Here is an 18,933-nt window from a genome sequence, read left to right as displayed (position 1 = left end):
TCTTTAAGTGGCATAAACTTCAGCCCGATGCTCCACTCTTCCAAAATACCAACTTCCACAAAAAATATTACCCTGATTACAATCTGCAACTCCACTTTTGTTAGTGTTAATTTGTTTGAACGCAGAACATTACAGCACAGTACAGGCCATTCAGCCCACAATGTTATGCAGACATTTTGTCCTGCTCTAAGATCTATCTAACCCTTCCCTCCCACATAGCCCCCCATTTCTCTATCATTCAATGTGTCTAAGAGTCTATTAAATGTCCCTAATGTATCTGCCCCCACCACCTCTGCCAGCAGTGCATTCCACGCACCTACCACTCTGTAAAAAAAAACTTACCCGACATCCCCCTTATATCTTCTTCCAATCACCTTAAAATTATGCCCCCTCGTGTTAGCCATTGTCGCCCTGGCAAAAAGTCTGACTGCCCACTTGATCTATGCCTCTTATCATCTTGTACACCTATATCAAGTCACCTCTCACCTTCCTTCTCTCCAAAGAGAAAAGCCCTAGCTCACTCAACCTATCCTCATAAGACATGCTCTCCAATCCAGGCAGCATCCTGGTAAATCACCTCTGCACTCTCTCTAAAGCTTCCACATCCTTCCTATAATGAGGCGACCAGAACTGAACACAATACTCCCAAGTGTAGTCTAACCAGAGTTCTACAGAGCTGCAACATTACCTCGCGGCTCTTGAACTCAATACCCCGACTAATGAAGGCCAACACACCATACGCCTTCTTAACAACCCAATCAACCTGCATGGCAACCTTGAAGGATCTATGGATGTGGACCCCAAGATCCCTCTGTTCCTCCACACTGCTAACCTTGTATTCTGCCTTCAGATTTGATCTCCCAAAGTGTTCAACAGTTTACTGGGTTAAACTCTATCTGCCACTTCTCAGCCCAGGTCTGCAGTCTATCAATATCCTGTTGTAATCTACAACAACCTTCTACACTATCCACAACACCACCAACCTTTGTATCAGCAGCAAACTTACTAACATCCTCATCCAAGTCACTTATAAAAATCACAAAGAGCAGGGATCCCAGAACAGATACCTGCGGAACACCACTGGTCACTGACCTTCAGGCAGAATACGCTCCATCTATAACCACCTTCTGTCTTCTATGAGCGAGCCAATTCTGAATCCACACAGCCAAATTTCCCTGGATCCCATGCCTCCTGACTTTCTGAAAGAGCCTTCCATGAGGAACCTTATCAAACACCTGACTAAAATCCACATACACCACATCTACTGCTCTACCTTCAATACGCTTTGTCACATCCTCAAAGAATTCAATCAGGCTCATGAGGCATGACCTGCCCCTCAAAGCCATGCTGACTGTCCCTAATCAGCCTATGCTTCTCCAAATGCCCAAAAATCTTGTCTCTAAGAATCTTCTCCAGTAATTTGCCCACCACTGAAGGCTCACTGGTCTGTAATTTCCAGGGTGATCCCTACTCCCTTTCTTAAACAAAGGAACAACATTTGCCACCCTCCAATCATTTGGCACTACTCCTGTGGCCAGTGAGGACGCAAAGATAATCGCCAAAGGCATAGCAATCTCTTCCCTTGCTTCTCGTAATAACCTTGGATATATCCCCTCTGGCCCCGGTGACTTATCTATCCTAATGTCTTTCGAAAGTTCCAGCACATCCTCTTTCCTCATGTCGACATGCCCTAAGCGTATCAGCCTGTCGTATGCCATCCTCACAAACGTCAAGGTCTCTCTCTCTGGTGAATACTGAAGCAAAGTATTCATTAAGGACCTCCCCTACCTCTTCTGACTCCAGGCATGTTTCCTCTTTTATCCTTGATCGGTCCTACCCTCAATCTAGTCATCCTCCTATTCTTCACATACATGTAGAACGCCATGGCGTTTTCCTTGATCCTACTCGTCAAGGACTTCTCATGCCCCCTTGTGGCTCTCCTAAGTTCCTCCTGCTGCCTTGTAACTCTCCAGAGCCCTGTCTGATCCATGCTTTCTAAATGTCAGGTAAGCTTCTTTCTTCCTCTTGACAAGATGTTCTAGGTCTCTTGTTAACCACGGTTCCTTCACTCTACCACCCTTATCCTGCCTCAATGGGACAAACCTATCCAGAACCCCATGCAAGTACTCCCTAAACAACCTCCACATTTCCACTGCGCACTTCCCCAAGAACATCTGTTCCCAATTTACACTTCCAAGTTCCTGCCTAATAGCATCATAATTTCCGCACCCCCCCCCCCCACCCCAGTTAAATAATTTCCCATCTGCTCCTCAGCGTCTCTGCTGCTATTGGGGAGTAGAATACTTCCAATAGAGTGATCACTCCCTTCCTGTTTCTGACTTCAACCCACACTGACTCAGTAGACGATCCCTCCAGGACATCCTCCCTTTCTACAGCTGTGACACTGTCCCTGATCAGCAAAGCCACTCCCCCACCTCTTACCTCCGTCCCTGTCCCTTCTGAAACATCTAAACCCCGGAATATCCAGCAGCCACTCCTGCCCTTGCGACAGCCAAGTCTATGTAATGGCCACCATGTCATAGTTCCACGTACTTATCCATGCTACGTTCATCACCCTTGTTCCTGATACTTATTGCATTAGACACACTTCAGCCCATCCAACTGACTGCAATTTTACCCTTTCAAATCCCTACCCTTCCTGTCTTTCTACACTCTGCATCTACTTGTACACTAAATGAACCAACCTCTATCACTCTGGTTCCCATTCCCCTGCCAAACTAGTTTAAACCCTCCCCAACAATTCTAGCAAACCTGCCCACAAGGATATTTGTCCACCTCCAGTTCAGGTGTAACCTGTCCCTTCTGTACAGGTCGTACCTTCCCCAGAAGAGATCCCAATGATCAACAAATCTGAAACTCTGCCCCCTGCACCAACTCCTGAGCCACACGTTCATCTGCCAAATCACCCTATTCTTACCCTCACCAGCACGTGGCACAGGCAGCAATCCAGAGATTACTACCCTTGAGGTCCTGCTTTTCAGCTTCCTACCTAGTTCCCTATATTCCCTCTTCAGGACCTCATCTGTTTTCCTACCTATGTCATTGGTACCAATATGTACCATGACCTCTGGCTGTTCACCTTCCTCTGTTCCATGATGGGCTATGATTCACTTACTGTAGGCTTTCTATTAGCTTATTCACATGCCAAGCCATCAAGTGTAACTGGTCACAACATCCATTCAACTATTCACAAAAAAAAACAGAAAATGCTGGAAATACTCAGGTCAGGCTGCATCTGTGGGAAAAGAAACAGAGTGAACACTTCAGGTCGGAGACCCTTCATCAGAACTGAAAAGGAGACTAAAGCAGCTTGTAAAACTGTAGGCAGGGTGGGGGAGGGGTGTCTCTGATAGAGTAAAACTGAGATAATTAGCTGTAAACAAATTTATCTGGTCAATGAGTGAATGGGAGCAGTTAGAGGGCGAGAGCAAAGTCAAAATCGAGTTTATCATCATACCCTCAAGTACATGCATTCACAGATGCAATGAAAAACCTGCTTGCAGCAGCATCACAGGCACATCACATCAGATAAGCAGCACTCGTGGGAGTTGCAAAATGCAGTGCAGAGGACAAGCCCATCAGGTCAGGCATGTCCTCCACTCCCAAAAGGGGAAGAAAAGATACAGACCGAGAAGTCAAGTTACCTGAAGTTGTAGAATTCAATTTCAAGTCAGGAGGCTTCAATGTGCCCAGACAGAAAATGAGGCGCTGTTCCTCAAGCTTCTGTTGGGACTCAGTGACGGTACAGGAAGCCACAGACCAAATAGGTTGGAATCAAAGTGGGATAAGGAATTAAAGTGGCAGGCAAGAGGAAGCTCAAGGTTGCCCCTGTAGACTTAACATAGGCGTTCCACAAATCAATCACCCAATCTGTGTTGGTTTCTCCAATGCAGAGGAGGCCACATTGTGGACATGGAATGGAATACTCTAGACTGGAAGTGCAAGTGAATCACTGCTTCTCTAGAAAGACTGTCTTCTTTCTTTCTGAACTGCAGCTTCCCTGCTACCATTGTTAATAAAGCCCTGACCACGTTATCCATTTCCTGTGCTCCTGCTCTCTCCCCAGGACATAAAAAGGATAGAGTTTCCCTTGGTCCTCACCTTCCACCACAGCAGCCTCTGCATTCAACAGATCTCTAACTTTTGCCAACTTCAAAGAGATTCCACCACCAGACACATCTAACCCTCTCCTAACCTCTCAGCATTTTGTAGGGACTGTTCCCTTCGTGACTCCCTGGTCCACTCTTCCATTCCAACCAACCGCACTCTTTCTTACAGCAATTTCCCTTGCAGATGCAGGTGATGTCCTTTCACCTCTTCCTTTCCCACCATCCAGTGAACCAAACAGTCTTTCCAGGTGAAGCAGTGTGACCCTGAGCTTCCTGCTGTCTGCCACTTTAGTGCCACATCCCACTTTTGACTTACAGTCTGCTGCCTCTGGTGCTGTCACAGAGAGTCCCAACAGAAGCTTGAGGAACAGCACCTCATTTTCTGTCTGGGGACGTTGCAGTCTTCTGGACTGAATATTGAATTCTACAACTTCAGGTAACTTGGTTTCTCACTGTGTTATCTGTCATCCATCTGTAATGACAGCTCAGCCTCCCCCCACCTCTCTGGGAGCGGAGGACATATCCACCCTGACTTGCCAGGCTTGTCCTGCTTGCATTTCACAACTCCCACATTCTTTTGTCTATGCCCCATCCTCTAACTGCTCCCATTCACTCAATGACCAGGTAACCTTGTTAATCCAGTCCCAGTGCAGTGGTTTGACCCAAAATATTGACAATTTCTTCCCCCCCCCCCCCGCCCCGCCCGCCCACAGATGCTGCTAAATCCACCGAGTTCCTCCAGCAGATTGTTTGTTGGACCAGATAACCTTGTTTGAAGCTTATCCCCATGGTAGCCCCAGTTTTACCCTCCCTCACTGTAGCTTTACATGCTTCATTTGTCTCATTTTCAGTTCTAACGAAGGGTTTCAGACCCAAAATGCTGACCGTTTCTTTTCCCACAGATGCAGCCTGACCTGCTGGGTATTTCCAGTGTTTTGTTTGTGTTTTACATTTCCAACATCTGCAGTTTTTTTTTTATTTTTATATATTCAACTATTAGTAACATTACAGATAAGCCCAGTCTACTGTTCACTAGACAATTTCCAACTGGGTTCATTGGATAGCCACCAGTACAATACCTCTGTCTGACATTTCCCCTCCTCACCCATCAACACACTGACACTTGGAACTAGGGACTGTCCTGGTCTGTACAATTTACTCCTGCAGTAGTGCAATTACTTTCTTGCCGATCAGGGACACATTATACATATTACTACACCATTTATGCATGGAGGCTTATTTTTCTATGCTCACCTCCATGCCATCCATTGCCATAGTGGCCAGATAATTGGGATCTTGCTTGTTCCAGCACAGTCGAAGTAACGGATGGTGCTGGGGATCTTCATAGATGATGGTGCTGTGTTCCAGGTGTCTAAGGTCAAACATGCGCACTGAACCATCTGCACCCACGGAAGCAAACATGTCCCTGCCACCTCCTGCCCTACTAAATGCAATATCGTACACCTGCAAGTGAGAGAAAACAAGATTCTGTTTAGTAGCCTAATCATCAGCAGCTTTAGTGGAAGAGGCAATGCAGCTTTGCAAATTAAGAAAAATAGAATAATAAAGGTTAAGGCAGGCCTTGCTTCAATTCCCCAGCACAGTGATCTTATTGAGCTGCATTCAGATGCTAGTTAACCTTCAGATAATTTAGGGTGGAGGGAAGCAATCAGGAGCTGCAGTTATTATCATCAAGCAATCCCCAGTGGAAATGCTTGTGTGAAACCACTGGGAGTAGACAGGACAACATTTGACATGACAGGTTAGCCTGTTCACATCAATGAGACTAAATAATAACAAATAAATAATGGCCAAACAAAAGACTGACCAAACTACAGTAACAAGGACAGTGTTAAAAAAAAACTAAATTTGGCTACATAAAAAGCATCTGGAGTTTTGAGTGAAAGTGGGGGTTTTGGCTGGGATTATTAAATTCCAGCTTCCTTTGCTAGAGCTTCTATTGATTTTTTTTTCAATAAAAAAGACTTTTGAATATCTTGCATTTCAACAAAAATCCCCTTACACTGCAAAACCATGGCAGGACATTTCTGAATCAATGTTTTCAAAACATGCTAGCCAGGTCACACAATTAATTTCCATTCAGGTATTACATCTGTAAAGGTGTTTTCTACACGAGGCTGGGGTTTCCCCCCCCCTCCCCTCCCCTCCCCTCCCCCCGAGTAGAGGCAGTCTAAAAGTAGGTATATAGAACAAGCTGCCAGACGAATTGGTAGACGCCAGTACAATTACAACATTTAAAAGATATTTGGACAGATACATGGATAGGCAAAGTTTAGAGGAATATGGGCCAAACACAGGCAAATGGAACTTGCTCAGGTAGGCAACTTGGCCAACATGGACGAGTTGGGCCAAAGGGCAATGACTCAATTAAATGTCCCACTCTCTACACCTCTCCAAATGAGGATGAAAAGTGACCTTTCTGCAGTGCAAGAATGAGCACTTGCTTATTTAGCTCTAGAAATTGGGTTTAAATGCCTGTTAAACATAAGGTCCCTATGTCAGCAAGTTTAAGACAGACTCCAGCAACCAAGTAGTCTCCAATTAAGGATGAATTTACAATCCTACCCCAGGAAGTAAAAAAAGTGTGTAAATAGTAAGTACTTAATCTACATTCCATAATAATTCACATTCTTCACAGGTGTTGTTTTAGGCAGAGCAGGACGTCCATTTTACATGTAATAAGGTTTTAGCTAACCTAGAAATGCTAGATGCAGATACAAAATGCCTGAAAGGAAAGTGTTCTGTTGGCCTGCACCAGTGGTCTTTATAGGCATAATCCACAGAAAAACAAAAGTGGGACAAAAAACAGCTCACTTTTGTTTGACAATCAACACAGATATTACTTTCTCATATACTTATTTCAAAACTTCCTTTTCCCACACATGTCGGCACCATAAGCTCTTTTAGAAGCATTTGAGGAAAACTGAAAAATAACTAAAATTAACTGGTTCACATTCAAGTGATAGAACAGCCACCTCTCATGCTGTACTGTCAGATCCTGTGCTATTCTACATTAACCTTCCCCCATCTACACAAGTAGTGGGATTTCATGATCAAGTCAATCAGGTAGCCAAAATGATCACCAAACACTACTAACCAATCATAACTTGTTATTTCTAATAGGGGATTCCAAGATCACCTGTCAAGCATTTTGCTACAAAACTATGCTGCTCAAAACATTAACTTGTTGATTTTGGTCATTAGCCACATTTGCATTGACTGATAATTTTTTGGATAAGGACTCCAGGGTAATGGTGAAAATCAAGTACGAAAATGAAAATGACACCAGTTGAAAAAGCTTGCAGCCCAATTGTAATAGTGCTCATTTGTAATATTACTGCCAATGTGTTGTGCCATGTAGATTACAATTTGTCGATCATTTGGCAATTGAAGAATAACAAACTATCACTGAAGTGGTTACTACAACCAAACTGCAATGACCAAGATTGTTACGAGTGACTCAGCACTCAATATTACAGCAGCACACAACGGTGCTACCAGCAATATTAAATAACTGTTGCAGCCTACCAGTACCCTCACTTTTTATGAGAAGGCAGCCTCATTACTCCCAGGCCTTCCACACAGCAGAAAAATCCACAAACATTGAGAACTGCTGCACCCTTACCACTGTACCAACTTAGTAGAAATGTGGAAGCAAAGCAGGCCCCATGCTCTTTACTGTGCATGCTGCCTTCACTGAGTGACCTACTGAACACTTGTACCTGTGTTGAACTAAGCACGGATGAACATTGAGACCTCCTTACCTCCTTATCATGAGCAATGAGCTGTGTTTTCACATGACCAGAAACTAGATTGACTCGGCCAAGCACCTGACCCGTCTCCAGGCCCCAGATTGTACAAGTGGTGTCGATGCTGGAAGTACCTGTGGAGAACATAAGCTGTTAGCAATCTGAAGAACAGGATATAGCTGCAACTCTGAACAAGCTGAACAGACCTTCAGTTTTTTTGAGAGATGCACAGATTGAGAATTGCTCAATCCTTTTACTCTCTCAAGAAACATTAAATTTTCTCATGTAAAAAAATTGACAACTTTTCACACCAAAGAATTCAATACTTGAAACAGTCTCTGCATTTCATTCAACAGAATGTCTCTTTTTATCCCCTAGGATTTGATAATGAATCATTTTGTCAATTCCCTTTAGAACCTTAGAAACTTTAATTAGATTGCTCTGGAATCTCCTTCTGGAAAAGAGAAAAATTTAACTTTAAGATACAAATTTAAATTTTAGTTCAAGAACATTCCAATGCTCAACTCTGAAGAGCTGATGTCTTAAATTTTAGACATTTTCCCTTTCACCATAAGCAATTTGTCTCAATCAGCTTTTGCACTTTCCTGTCTGATTTCCCTTAGTATGCAAAAACCTATCAATTTCAATCTTGAATGTACTCAACAAATGAGCTCCCAAAGTCTTCTGGGATAAAGAATTTAATTTCATGTCCTAATTGACTCCTTGTTTGGAGAACATGCACCCAGTTCCAGAGGAATCAGTCATCAATTCCTTTCTACATTTTTTAATGTTTCGTTGAAAATATCTCTTATTCTTCTGAACTTCAATAAATGTACGTTAAACTGACTCACGCCCTGCTTTTAGACAAACACTCATTCCTGGATTCAATCCAGTGAATCTAAATTGTATTAAGTCCTTAGATACAGAGACCAAAACCCCATTAGGCACTCCAGTTGCCCAAGCCCTGTAAAATGACAGTCACACACTGTTGTCCTTGCTATCAAAGCCAGGATATTATTCCCTTCCGACTTTCTTGTTGCATATGCATATAGTGTATTTCATTAACCAGAAAACTAAGTTCTCACTTTATACCAATTTGTCTAACTATTTAAAAATAAAATCAGTTTTTCTATTCTTCCAAAGTGAATAAATTCTAATACCCAACAATTTGTATTTTTGTAATATTTTTAACTTCAAAGGATCAAAAAAAATGACACCCACCCATGAGGAAGTATCATCAAGAACAGTCTGTGGGTCTGTATTGCACAGGACACAGAGGACAAGAGCAAGGATTACTGTTATTTTACAAGACTTAAAATGAGACCAGGCCAGGAAAACTGTATGTAATTTTGATCTCTGTATCCAAGGATACAGTGTACTTAGATTCACTGGATTGAGGTTCTAAGGGATACCTTTAATAAAAAGAGGATAGAGGTACAAACATTTAAAGACACAATTAGGAGCTTTGCAGCAGAAAGCAGGGAATACCAATGACATAGAAAATTCAGAAGCCAGAATTGTAGGAACAGATGTCACAGTAGTACAGCTGGTGAGATTGCAGGTATAGAGGGGGAGAGGAGCAACACCATTTAAAGATTTGATTTCTGTTTCTATGCCTTACTAGGAGCTAAAGGAGGTCCAAGCAGAGGGGTGATGGTTGAACAGAACAGAACATTCCAGACTCTTGGCAGAAAGAGTCAGGGGGATCAGCAGCAAAGGAGTGAATCTGACAGGAGCAGAAGCAATGTTTTTCATTTTCCAAATATTTAATTATGAGAAATTTCTACAGTTCAGCAGCCATATCTTCAGATGCCTTTGCTGAAGGGGAGCCAGAGAATAGGATGGGACAGTGATAATGGTAACAGTAAGCAATGATTACTGTAAGGACAGTAACAGTAAGGGTGTGGAAAAGGAAGCCAATGCAAGTGTTTCTCTAGCTATGCCCGGATAGACTGGAAATAAAAGTCAGCAAGCATTAAACTTTGAACTGTATTTATACAGCACGGTAACAGGCCCAACGAACCCGTGCCACCCAATTATAGCCATGTTAACCAACTAACTCCTACACCTTTGGAATGTGGGAGGAAACCAGAGAATGTACAAACTCCTTACAGACAGCGGCGGGAATTGAACTCCAATCACTGGTGCTGTAATAGTGTTGCACTAACCGCTACACTACTGTGCCTGCCCTAAACTGAACAACAGCATAGTATGGAAGATGAATGTGGTCAACCATATCAAGGACAGCAAACCAGTTGAGAACAACAAGCAGGGAGGAATTATCATGGTAATAATCTCACAGGATGTCTTCAGGTGAGTTGATACAATGTGTTTCACTTACTGAAGGAGACTGGGAAAGCTGAGAATGAATTTGAAAGCTACAACATGCTCCAGGAATTGAAAGTGAGATTGACCAGAGGTCAGTAGTACAAGGATTGGTGTGTGCATCAAAGATTGGTTGAGAGGGGTGATCTGAAGGTTTTGAAGGGGGGGGGGGGGGGGGGGGGGGGGGGGGGGGGGGGGGGGGGGGTAAGAAGCAAAACTAATTAAGAAATTACTAATCATATCACTTCAATCTGAAAGCTTCCCCATGTGTCATTGACTAATACACAATGAGATAGAGGTTTTATTCCTTGCCTGCACTGTATTAGATACAGTTAGTGCCCATAATTGACCCCAGACAATATTACAATAAATCATCCTTTTTATTTTATAAAGAAATCATTGAGATGTGATTGTCACTGGCAAGCCAGGCCACCTCTAACAGGATGCCCTACTGTCCAAATGCATTTGGCCCAAAGAGGAAGCAACATCAGGATGAACGAAAATCAGAAAAAACCTATAAACTTTTAATTTACACTTGTGGTTGTCTAGGAACATGGAAATAGGTGTAGACTATTTACCTCCTCAGACTTCTGTCAATCAACAAAATCATGACTCAGTGATTTACCTCCATGCCTCCAATTTTGTTTACTACCACTGGTTATCATAAATCCATCAATCTTAACTGACCTTGCATCTCTTGTGACTTGTGGAAGAGTTTCAAATTTCTCCCATCATACGTAGAAGTATTTACTAACTACATTTTTGTACGGCTAGACTTTTTAGTTCTGGACATCCAGAGAGAGTTTCCATCTGCTCTACAAGTTCACCGTAATTAAAAACACAAGAACAGGACCATTGAACCTGCAATGCCAGGCTAATTAGATCATGGCTGATGTTCAACTTCAGCACTCCTTTCCCATATAAACCCCATATCCTTCAATTCCCTTATTACCCAAACATCTAACATTCTCTGGCTTGAATATTCTTAGTGACCAAGTCTCCACTGTCCTCTCAGGTAGAGAATTCACCAGTCTCTGGGCAAAAATTTCCAGTCCTAAATGGCCAACCACTTATTTTGCCGTGATTTTCATTACCTTAGCCAGGGGAAATATCCCTGCATCTACCCGCCAAGCCTTCTAAGCATTTGCATGCTTCAATAAGGACAGATCACCTTTCACTTGTCTTCATTGAAGAAAGTATTACCCCACGCCTTTATTCATATGACAAACCTTCCATCATACTCATCTTTAAAATGTCCTAAAAAATCAGGGATTAAAGCCCTCAAAGTTTAAGGCATGGAATCCAGTTATCACTCTGGTAAACAATGTAGCACTCCTTTCAGAGACTACCCTTCCCGAGGTGAAGTCTAACCAAGGTTTTACACAGTTGTGGTGTAAATCCAGTCCCAATTGTTTATGGGCTAGATTATAAAATGACAGGCTTCTTATTTGCTTTTTGGAATTTTCTATATTCATCCACAACATCTTTAATGATCGATGTATACAAATCCATTCCGCCACAAACACTACCCAGAATTCTATGGACCACCACGTGAGGAATTTTGAGAATGTGAGAGAAATAAGCAACCTCACGTGTCTATTTTAAAAACATTTGATACCATTTAGCCCTAATCTAATAACCTTTCATTGTGATGTAATATATCACCTACAATAGCATGAATCACCACATCTGCAGCGAAACAAAATTTGGCTCTATCATCATATCCAGGTCATACAAAAGTACGATGGACATAATGTTTGTCCATTAAGAAAACTTGCAATTACTTATCTCAATAATATCCCAAAGGATCTTCAAGTACCTTGAAGAAGCCTCAGAAACCACAGCAACTAATTTGCACAGAGCAAGCTCCCAAGCAATAATATGAAAATGATCAGAATCTGTTGTTCGGTTATCCTGGACGAAGGATAAATATTGACCAGGCACCGAGGCCAACCCCACCATCCTCCAACCACCTTGACAACAGCACGCAGAGCCTGAGTTTAATGCCTTATCTAAAGAGCAGCATCTCCAACAATGCACTATTTCCTCAGTACTTTAATGCAATTGCAGAAAACAGCCAGTTCAGACAATGCCATTACTTATTGCCCATCCCTAATCACTACTGAACTGCTTGCTCAGCCACTCAGAGGTCAGAAAAAAATCAACTATATTCCTGTGGGTTTGTATTCAAACGTACACTAGACTGCATAAATTTGACAGATTTCTTTCTCTGAAGAATAAGTGAAATGAGTAATGCTTTTGTACTCATTTTTGATGCTAGAATTTTTATTCAAGATTATTAACTGAATTTAAATTTCCCAGCCATTGCAATTGTATTTGAACTCGTGCCTCTCGATTCTTAATTCAGACCTCTGCATTACTAGTGCAGTAATTTAACCACCACACCACTTTCAGCATTGAAGCAAATTTGGATTTTTCTGCTCACGTCTCTGGAATTAGACTTGAGCAGAAAATTCTACAAACTTTTAACTTTGAGGCAGAAGTTCTTACTCCAGTGTCTTTAGTTGACACAAGTGGCTTTAAGAGAACTCAGGTTGAACACTCGGAAGAATTTCACACTAAGGCACCAAAATTTGGAGCAGCATTTTTGCTCCAGATTTCAGCACTAGAATCTTTGCAGACCAGAGGTTCCAGGGTTAAGTACAGAGAGGGTTCCGTACTTAACCCTGGAATCTCTGATCTGCAAAGGTTTTTCTGTCTTCTCCAGAAGTGCTTTGCCCATCTGACTGTTCTTCGGACTTTAGTGTAAACTCAGTGATAATGAATTAACTGGCGAATGAAGCAACATATAGGCCAGGAAAATCAGAATGCAGTGATAAGTAAAGTGGCCCTGCCTCCAAAGAAATTACAACTGCATCACCAGATCATATCAGCTGAGGCAACCAAAATTAATAATGATCCAGGTCCACATTCCTACTAAACATTCACCATGATCAGGTAAACGCAGAGTAAATTTATGTGGTTATAATGGTCTACTGCCCCAAGCCCACACAACACTCCACAATCCACATGCTTTATGGGTGAAGAATGGACAAGTGATGTGTTACGGACTCGGTGAATGTCCCTTTAAGATAGAGTAGTGTGTGTGTATGTGTGGCGTGCTTACGTCAACAGAAGATTAATGACGTTGTTGAAGAGGTCAGTCGAAGTCAGAGGAGAGGGGGAGGGGGAGGGGGCGCAGCCTGCTAGTTTTCTCTATCGATGGATGAGAAACAATAACTGTGTCTGTCACTGCAATCCACATATGGAAATTGGAAGTAATCGGGTGGAGTTCACTTTGTTGCTGACCTGTAGAAGGAAACAGGTATTTGTGTGGACGACCACGAGTCGGATGCTTTTCGGGGTGAGGAAGTCACTACCGAGTAAACCCTGAGGTGTTGTTTGGGTTCCATCGTGGAACATTTGGATTTCGTAATTACTCTATGTTCTCTACCTCTACATTTTATCTTCAGACAACGGTGGTTGTTGAAGAAGCCTTTGCTCACGTTTCACCTTATGGCTTGCTGAACTGAACTTTAAGAACCATTCTTGGACTTGGAGTTTGGGACTTTGCCACACACACAGTTTAGTTTTGGGGTTAATGTTCAAGGTTTAACATTTTTACTTCTATCATACTAACATTTTTACTTTTATTTTTCTTATTATCGTAAGTAGTTATTAATAAAGTAGTTTTAACACTGAATCATGACTCAGTGTGTTTCTTTTGTTGCTGGTTCGTAACAGAAGGAAGCTATTGGCAAGTACAGAATCAATTCTAAGTGGAGCAGATGTAGTGAGCTTGCACGTCTAGACTGATTAATCAAAAAGGTAGGGATTATCTGGACTTTAAAGGAATGCAGACAGAATGGTGGTCTACTGGTACAAATTACCAGATGGACCTTTTCCTATCCAGCATATGTTGACCCCACAGATTGAAGTATGGCATTGTAGCACATTGGCTGTTATCACAGTACAGTCTCAAGAATATGGGCTCTTCAGAGAATGCCGAAAACCATAGAGAACTGGACCAATTTCAGAGAAAGTAGAAACAAAGATCATACCTCAGAAATGACAGCAACACTTTACAAGCAACAGCTGGATATTAAGTGGAATTGGAAAACTGAAAACTGGATTAAGAAGCAGTACAGAGTCAGGAGTACCAAACATTATACCAAATCGTAGCATTAAGATCTGATCACCTTGGAAACATAGCTTTTATCCTTAGTCTGATATAATTTTAGATAACCGCCATGCACGAGCCAGCTATAGAACTCACATCTTTCAGAAAGTTCCTTTGTTTTGTGAAACGTTATAAAAAAAATGCATAGCCCTCCCTAACTTTAGATTATACTATTGGGCAATTAATATCAGATATTTAATTTTTGGATGCAAGATTCAGATGTAATTCAATGTCCCAAATGGGTACACCTTGAGCATCAACCAGTACACGGATTTTCATTAGTTTCTATTTTAGGAGCCTCACTCCCTTTTGCACTTACCAAATTAAGTAAATATATGATTAACCCAATATAGTTAAACATACAATACAAATATGATTTCAGTTTTGTAAATTTTTTGGATTGAATAAATTTAACTTGTCAAGTCCTATTCAATCTTTTCTTTCAACCATCCAGAGTTGACTCAGCTTTTCCTATGTGGAAAAGGAAGGGAATAATATGTTTTCGTGATCTATTCCTCGATAACTGTTTTTCATCTTTTGAACAATTGTCTAATAAATACAATTTGTCTAGGTCACACTTTTTTCGATATTTGCAGTTTAGAAATTTTTTAAAAGCTACTATAGCCTCTTTTCCGACACCATATAAAACTGAAATTACGGAAAAAATTTTAGGTCTTAATCCTTATCAAAAGGGCTTGATAGCAATAATCTATGATTTAATTATGAAAATACATCCAGAATCACTGGACAAAATTAAGAATGAATGGGAAAGTGAACTCCAGACATCTTTACCTAGAGACATGGAAGAAAATTCTTCATTTAGTTAATACATCTTCAATGTGTGCCAGACACTCTTTGATACAGTTTAAGGTAGTGCACAGGACCCATATGTCAAAGGATAAGCTAGTTCGTTTTTATCACCATATAAATCCTACATATGACAGACGTAAATGGAATGTGGCTTCTCTAACACATGTTTTGGTCCTGTCCTCTTTTGGAAAAATATTGGAAAGACATTTTTAACATTATCTCAACTGTATTGAATATTGATTTACAACCTCACCCTACTACTGCAATTTTTGGACTACCAACGATAGAATCTCGCCATTTATCTGCTTCTGCTTACTGTATGATTGCCTTTGTCACATTAATGGCCAAACGATCCATTTTGCTTAAGTGGAAGGATCCAATACCCCCTACTACTTTCCAATGGTTTTCTCAAACTATATCATGTCTAAATTTTTTAAATTTTAAAATTTAAATTAAAATTTTAAATTTTATTTACAGCGTGGTAACAGGCCCTTCCGGCCCAATGAGTCCGCGCCGCCCATTTTAAACCCCCAAATTAACCTACCCACACGTCTTTAGAATGTGGGAGGAAACCCAAGCACCCGGAGGAAACCCACGCAGACACGGGAGAACGCACGAACTCCTTACAGAAAAAATTAGGAGTGGTACTGTTGATCCTTTGCTTAAATTTGAAGACATTTGGAGTCCATTTATTCAATACTTTCATATGATATAGATCCCTTTTCAATAACTTTTCAATTTAAAGGAACGGAGTTGACAAAATTTTAGTCCATTTTTTTTTCTTTTTTTGTAAAATCTCTTCTTTGAAATTTTCCAGTTTGTTATATTATTTACATTTTTTTTATTGATTTGGGGATTTTTTTTATATATACAATAAATCTTTTTCTTTTGTATTATATTCATCTACTAAGAGATGGTGAGATCTAAAGATTTTTTTTATATTTTATTATTTTTTATGATCATCTATGTCATGATTGCTCTCTTGATCTCTTTGTATTACATGTACAATCATTGCTGTTATATATTAATCTGTATTAATTTGGAAACTAATAAAAAAAACTGAAAGAGAAAAAAAATGCACATGACAGTCTGCAACACAACCAGCTTTTATCACTGTTACATCAAGATCATGCAGTCAGACATACCTCATTATTTTAACCTGGCTGAATGAATGCACTTTTGAACTGTATATCAACTAAGTTAGGATAGAAGTATAAAGTAAATGGCCATTTGTTCTCAAACTTGCTGAATAAACCTTTCCACATGAAAAGTCATCGGAAGGGCACTAATCACCTTCTATCAGTGGCCAGAGCTGCTACCTGAATTACATGGATTTCATTTTTCACAGGCACAGTGCAACAGATGTGGCCTTCACTGCACAACAATTCCAAGCAAAATGTGGGGCCAGCTCAACCACTGCACACAGCCTCTCAACCTTACAATAGCCTTTTGACTGTCAACCAAGGACTGTGGAGAGAATCCTTCTCAAATTGGGCTCCCATCAGAAGTTCATCTCCATTCTGTCTGCTACTTGCTAACATGCAAGCCACGATTTTTAACCAACAGGTCCACCTCTGACCCAATCCCAGTGTAGACTAATCAAACAATTCCCTGCCTCCATTCCAACCATCTTTACAATTTTTCTCAATGTAATGTTGCACCCTACACCACAAAATCCCCAAAGGAATGAACTAATCGCTATCTCCTACACCTCCACTCCAGAACCAAGGTTACTTCAACCTCAGTCACTGAGCTGCAGTAGACAGACAATGTTCAGAGACTGAACTCCAAGTCAGCATCAGATAGTTCACCAAAGCGCTCAAGAAAGGGCCTTATATACAAAAATTCAAAGGTCCTTTAAGATAACATTTCTTTATTAGTCACATGTACATTGAAATAGTGAAATGCATCTTTTTGCATAGAGTGTTCTGGGGGCAGCCCAGAAGTGTCGCCACGCTTCTGGTGTCAACATAGCATGCCCACAACTTCCTAACCCATACGTCTTTGGAATGTGGAAGGAAACCGGGGCACCCGGAGGAAACCCACGCAGACACAGGGAGAACATACAACTCCTTACAGACAGCGGCCAGAATTGAACCCGGGTCGCTGGTGCTGTAATAGTGTTGCACCAACTGCTACAATCTGCTTCTGCTGCACAATGCTGCCTCCTTATATTAAATGTTCACTAAGATACTCTGGAAAACATGGATCACTTTCTACATCTTAAGTACCACCTCTGAGCAAAGACAGACCTTGATAATATAATTCACCATACCATCAGTATGCCAGCACAAACTTCAGCCAACTAAGGGAAACAGCATTCAAAGATCAAAATGCCAAATCCATGCTCATGATCTATCCCAATTATCCCAGTCTCCTCTACACCTTGAAAACACTGACAACCTACAGCAAGCAACTCAAAGCACGAGAGATGTGGCACCAATGGCATCTCACAAAATCCTCCAAATCCTTTGCCAGTTTAAGCAAACCAACATCAGCATCTTCTCATTGGCCAACATACCCAAAATCATGGCTCTAATAAAACTCCACCACAAAAATAAAACACCAGCCACAAAGGCAAGGATCTCTCAGTGGCCAGCCACTTCAATTTCACATCCCACTTCCATACTGACAGGTTGGAGGAACAACACCTCATGTTCCACCTCTGTAGTCTCCAACCTGACAACCTCAACATCAATGTCTTTAACTTCCAGTAACCCCTCCCCTCTTCCCCCCCACCTTGTCTTCCCTTATTCCTGTGGCCCCCTCACCCCATTTCTTTCCCCTCCCCTGCCCTCATGACCTACCCATCTATTCACCATCCCTTTTTCCATGGTCTACTGCCCTCTCCTAACAGATTCCTCCTCCTTTAGCTCTTTGCCTCTTCTACCCATCACCTCTCAGCTTCCTACATCACTCCCTTTCATCCCCGTTCCCCCGCTCACTCACCTTCCTCTCCACCCCACCCCACCAACCTGGATTCACCTGTCATCCACCAGCCTGTGCTCCTCCCCCAACCTTCTTATTCTGGCTTCTGCCCTCTTCCTTTCCAGTCCTGATGAAGGGTCTCAACCCAAAACATCAATTGTTTATTTCTCACCATAGATGCTGCCTGACCTGCTGAGTTCCTCCAGCATTGTGTTTGTTGTTCCAGATTCTAGCATCCACATCTAATAAAACTCAGCCAACTCCAGTGCATGGGCCACATTGCTCACATGTTAACACCAGATTCCTGAAACAGGCATTCTACGGAGCTCCATCATAGCAAGAGACAACATGGAAATAAGGAATTCAAGCATGTTCTCAAAGACTCAAAACAAAACATGCAACATCCTCACCAATTTGTGGGAATCCCTGGTCTGCAACTAATGAGTAGCATTCAGGAAACACACAAAACTCTTCATTTCTTTGCCTAGAACATAGAGAAGCACAGCAAAAACAAAGGAAAGTGGGCAGGCACGGTAGTGTAGCAGTTAGCATAACGCTATTACAGCCCCAGTGACCTGGGTTCAATTCTAGCCACTGTCTGTAAGAAGTTTGTAAGTTCTCCCCGTGTCTCCATTCCTCTCACATTCCAAAGACATACAGGTTAGGAAGTTATGGGCATGTTATGTTGGCGCCAGAAGTGTGGCAACACTTGCAGGCTGCCCCCAGAACACTCGATGCAGAAGATGCATTTCACTGTGTTTTGATGTACATGTGACTAATAAAGATATCT

General features: G+C 41.6%; 1 protein-coding gene across 1 annotated transcript in view; it reads right to left on the bottom strand.

Moving 5' to 3' along the window:
- Window positions 1-18,933, bottom strand: part of dcaf7 (ddb1 and cul4 associated factor 7) — a 39,471-nt gene that overhangs the window by 5,780 nt on the left and 14,758 nt on the right. Inside the window, exons 3-4 of the mRNA XM_052038916.1 lie at window positions 7,916-8,034; window positions 5,385-5,594 (exon numbers count right to left, since the gene is read on the bottom strand). Of these exons, the coding sequence (XP_051894876.1) occupies window positions 5,385-5,594; window positions 7,916-8,034 (329 nt within the window). The remainder of the gene's footprint in view (window positions 1-5,384; window positions 5,595-7,915; window positions 8,035-18,933) is intronic.

Source organism: Pristis pectinata, chromosome 25 (assembly GCF_009764475.1).
Source record: "Pristis pectinata isolate sPriPec2 chromosome 25, sPriPec2.1.pri, whole genome shotgun sequence".
NCBI lineage: Eukaryota > Metazoa > Chordata > Chondrichthyes > Rhinopristiformes > Pristidae > Pristis > Pristis pectinata.
The sequence above is the reverse complement of the archived record's forward strand: the minus strand, read 5'-3'. Positions and strand labels throughout refer to the sequence as shown.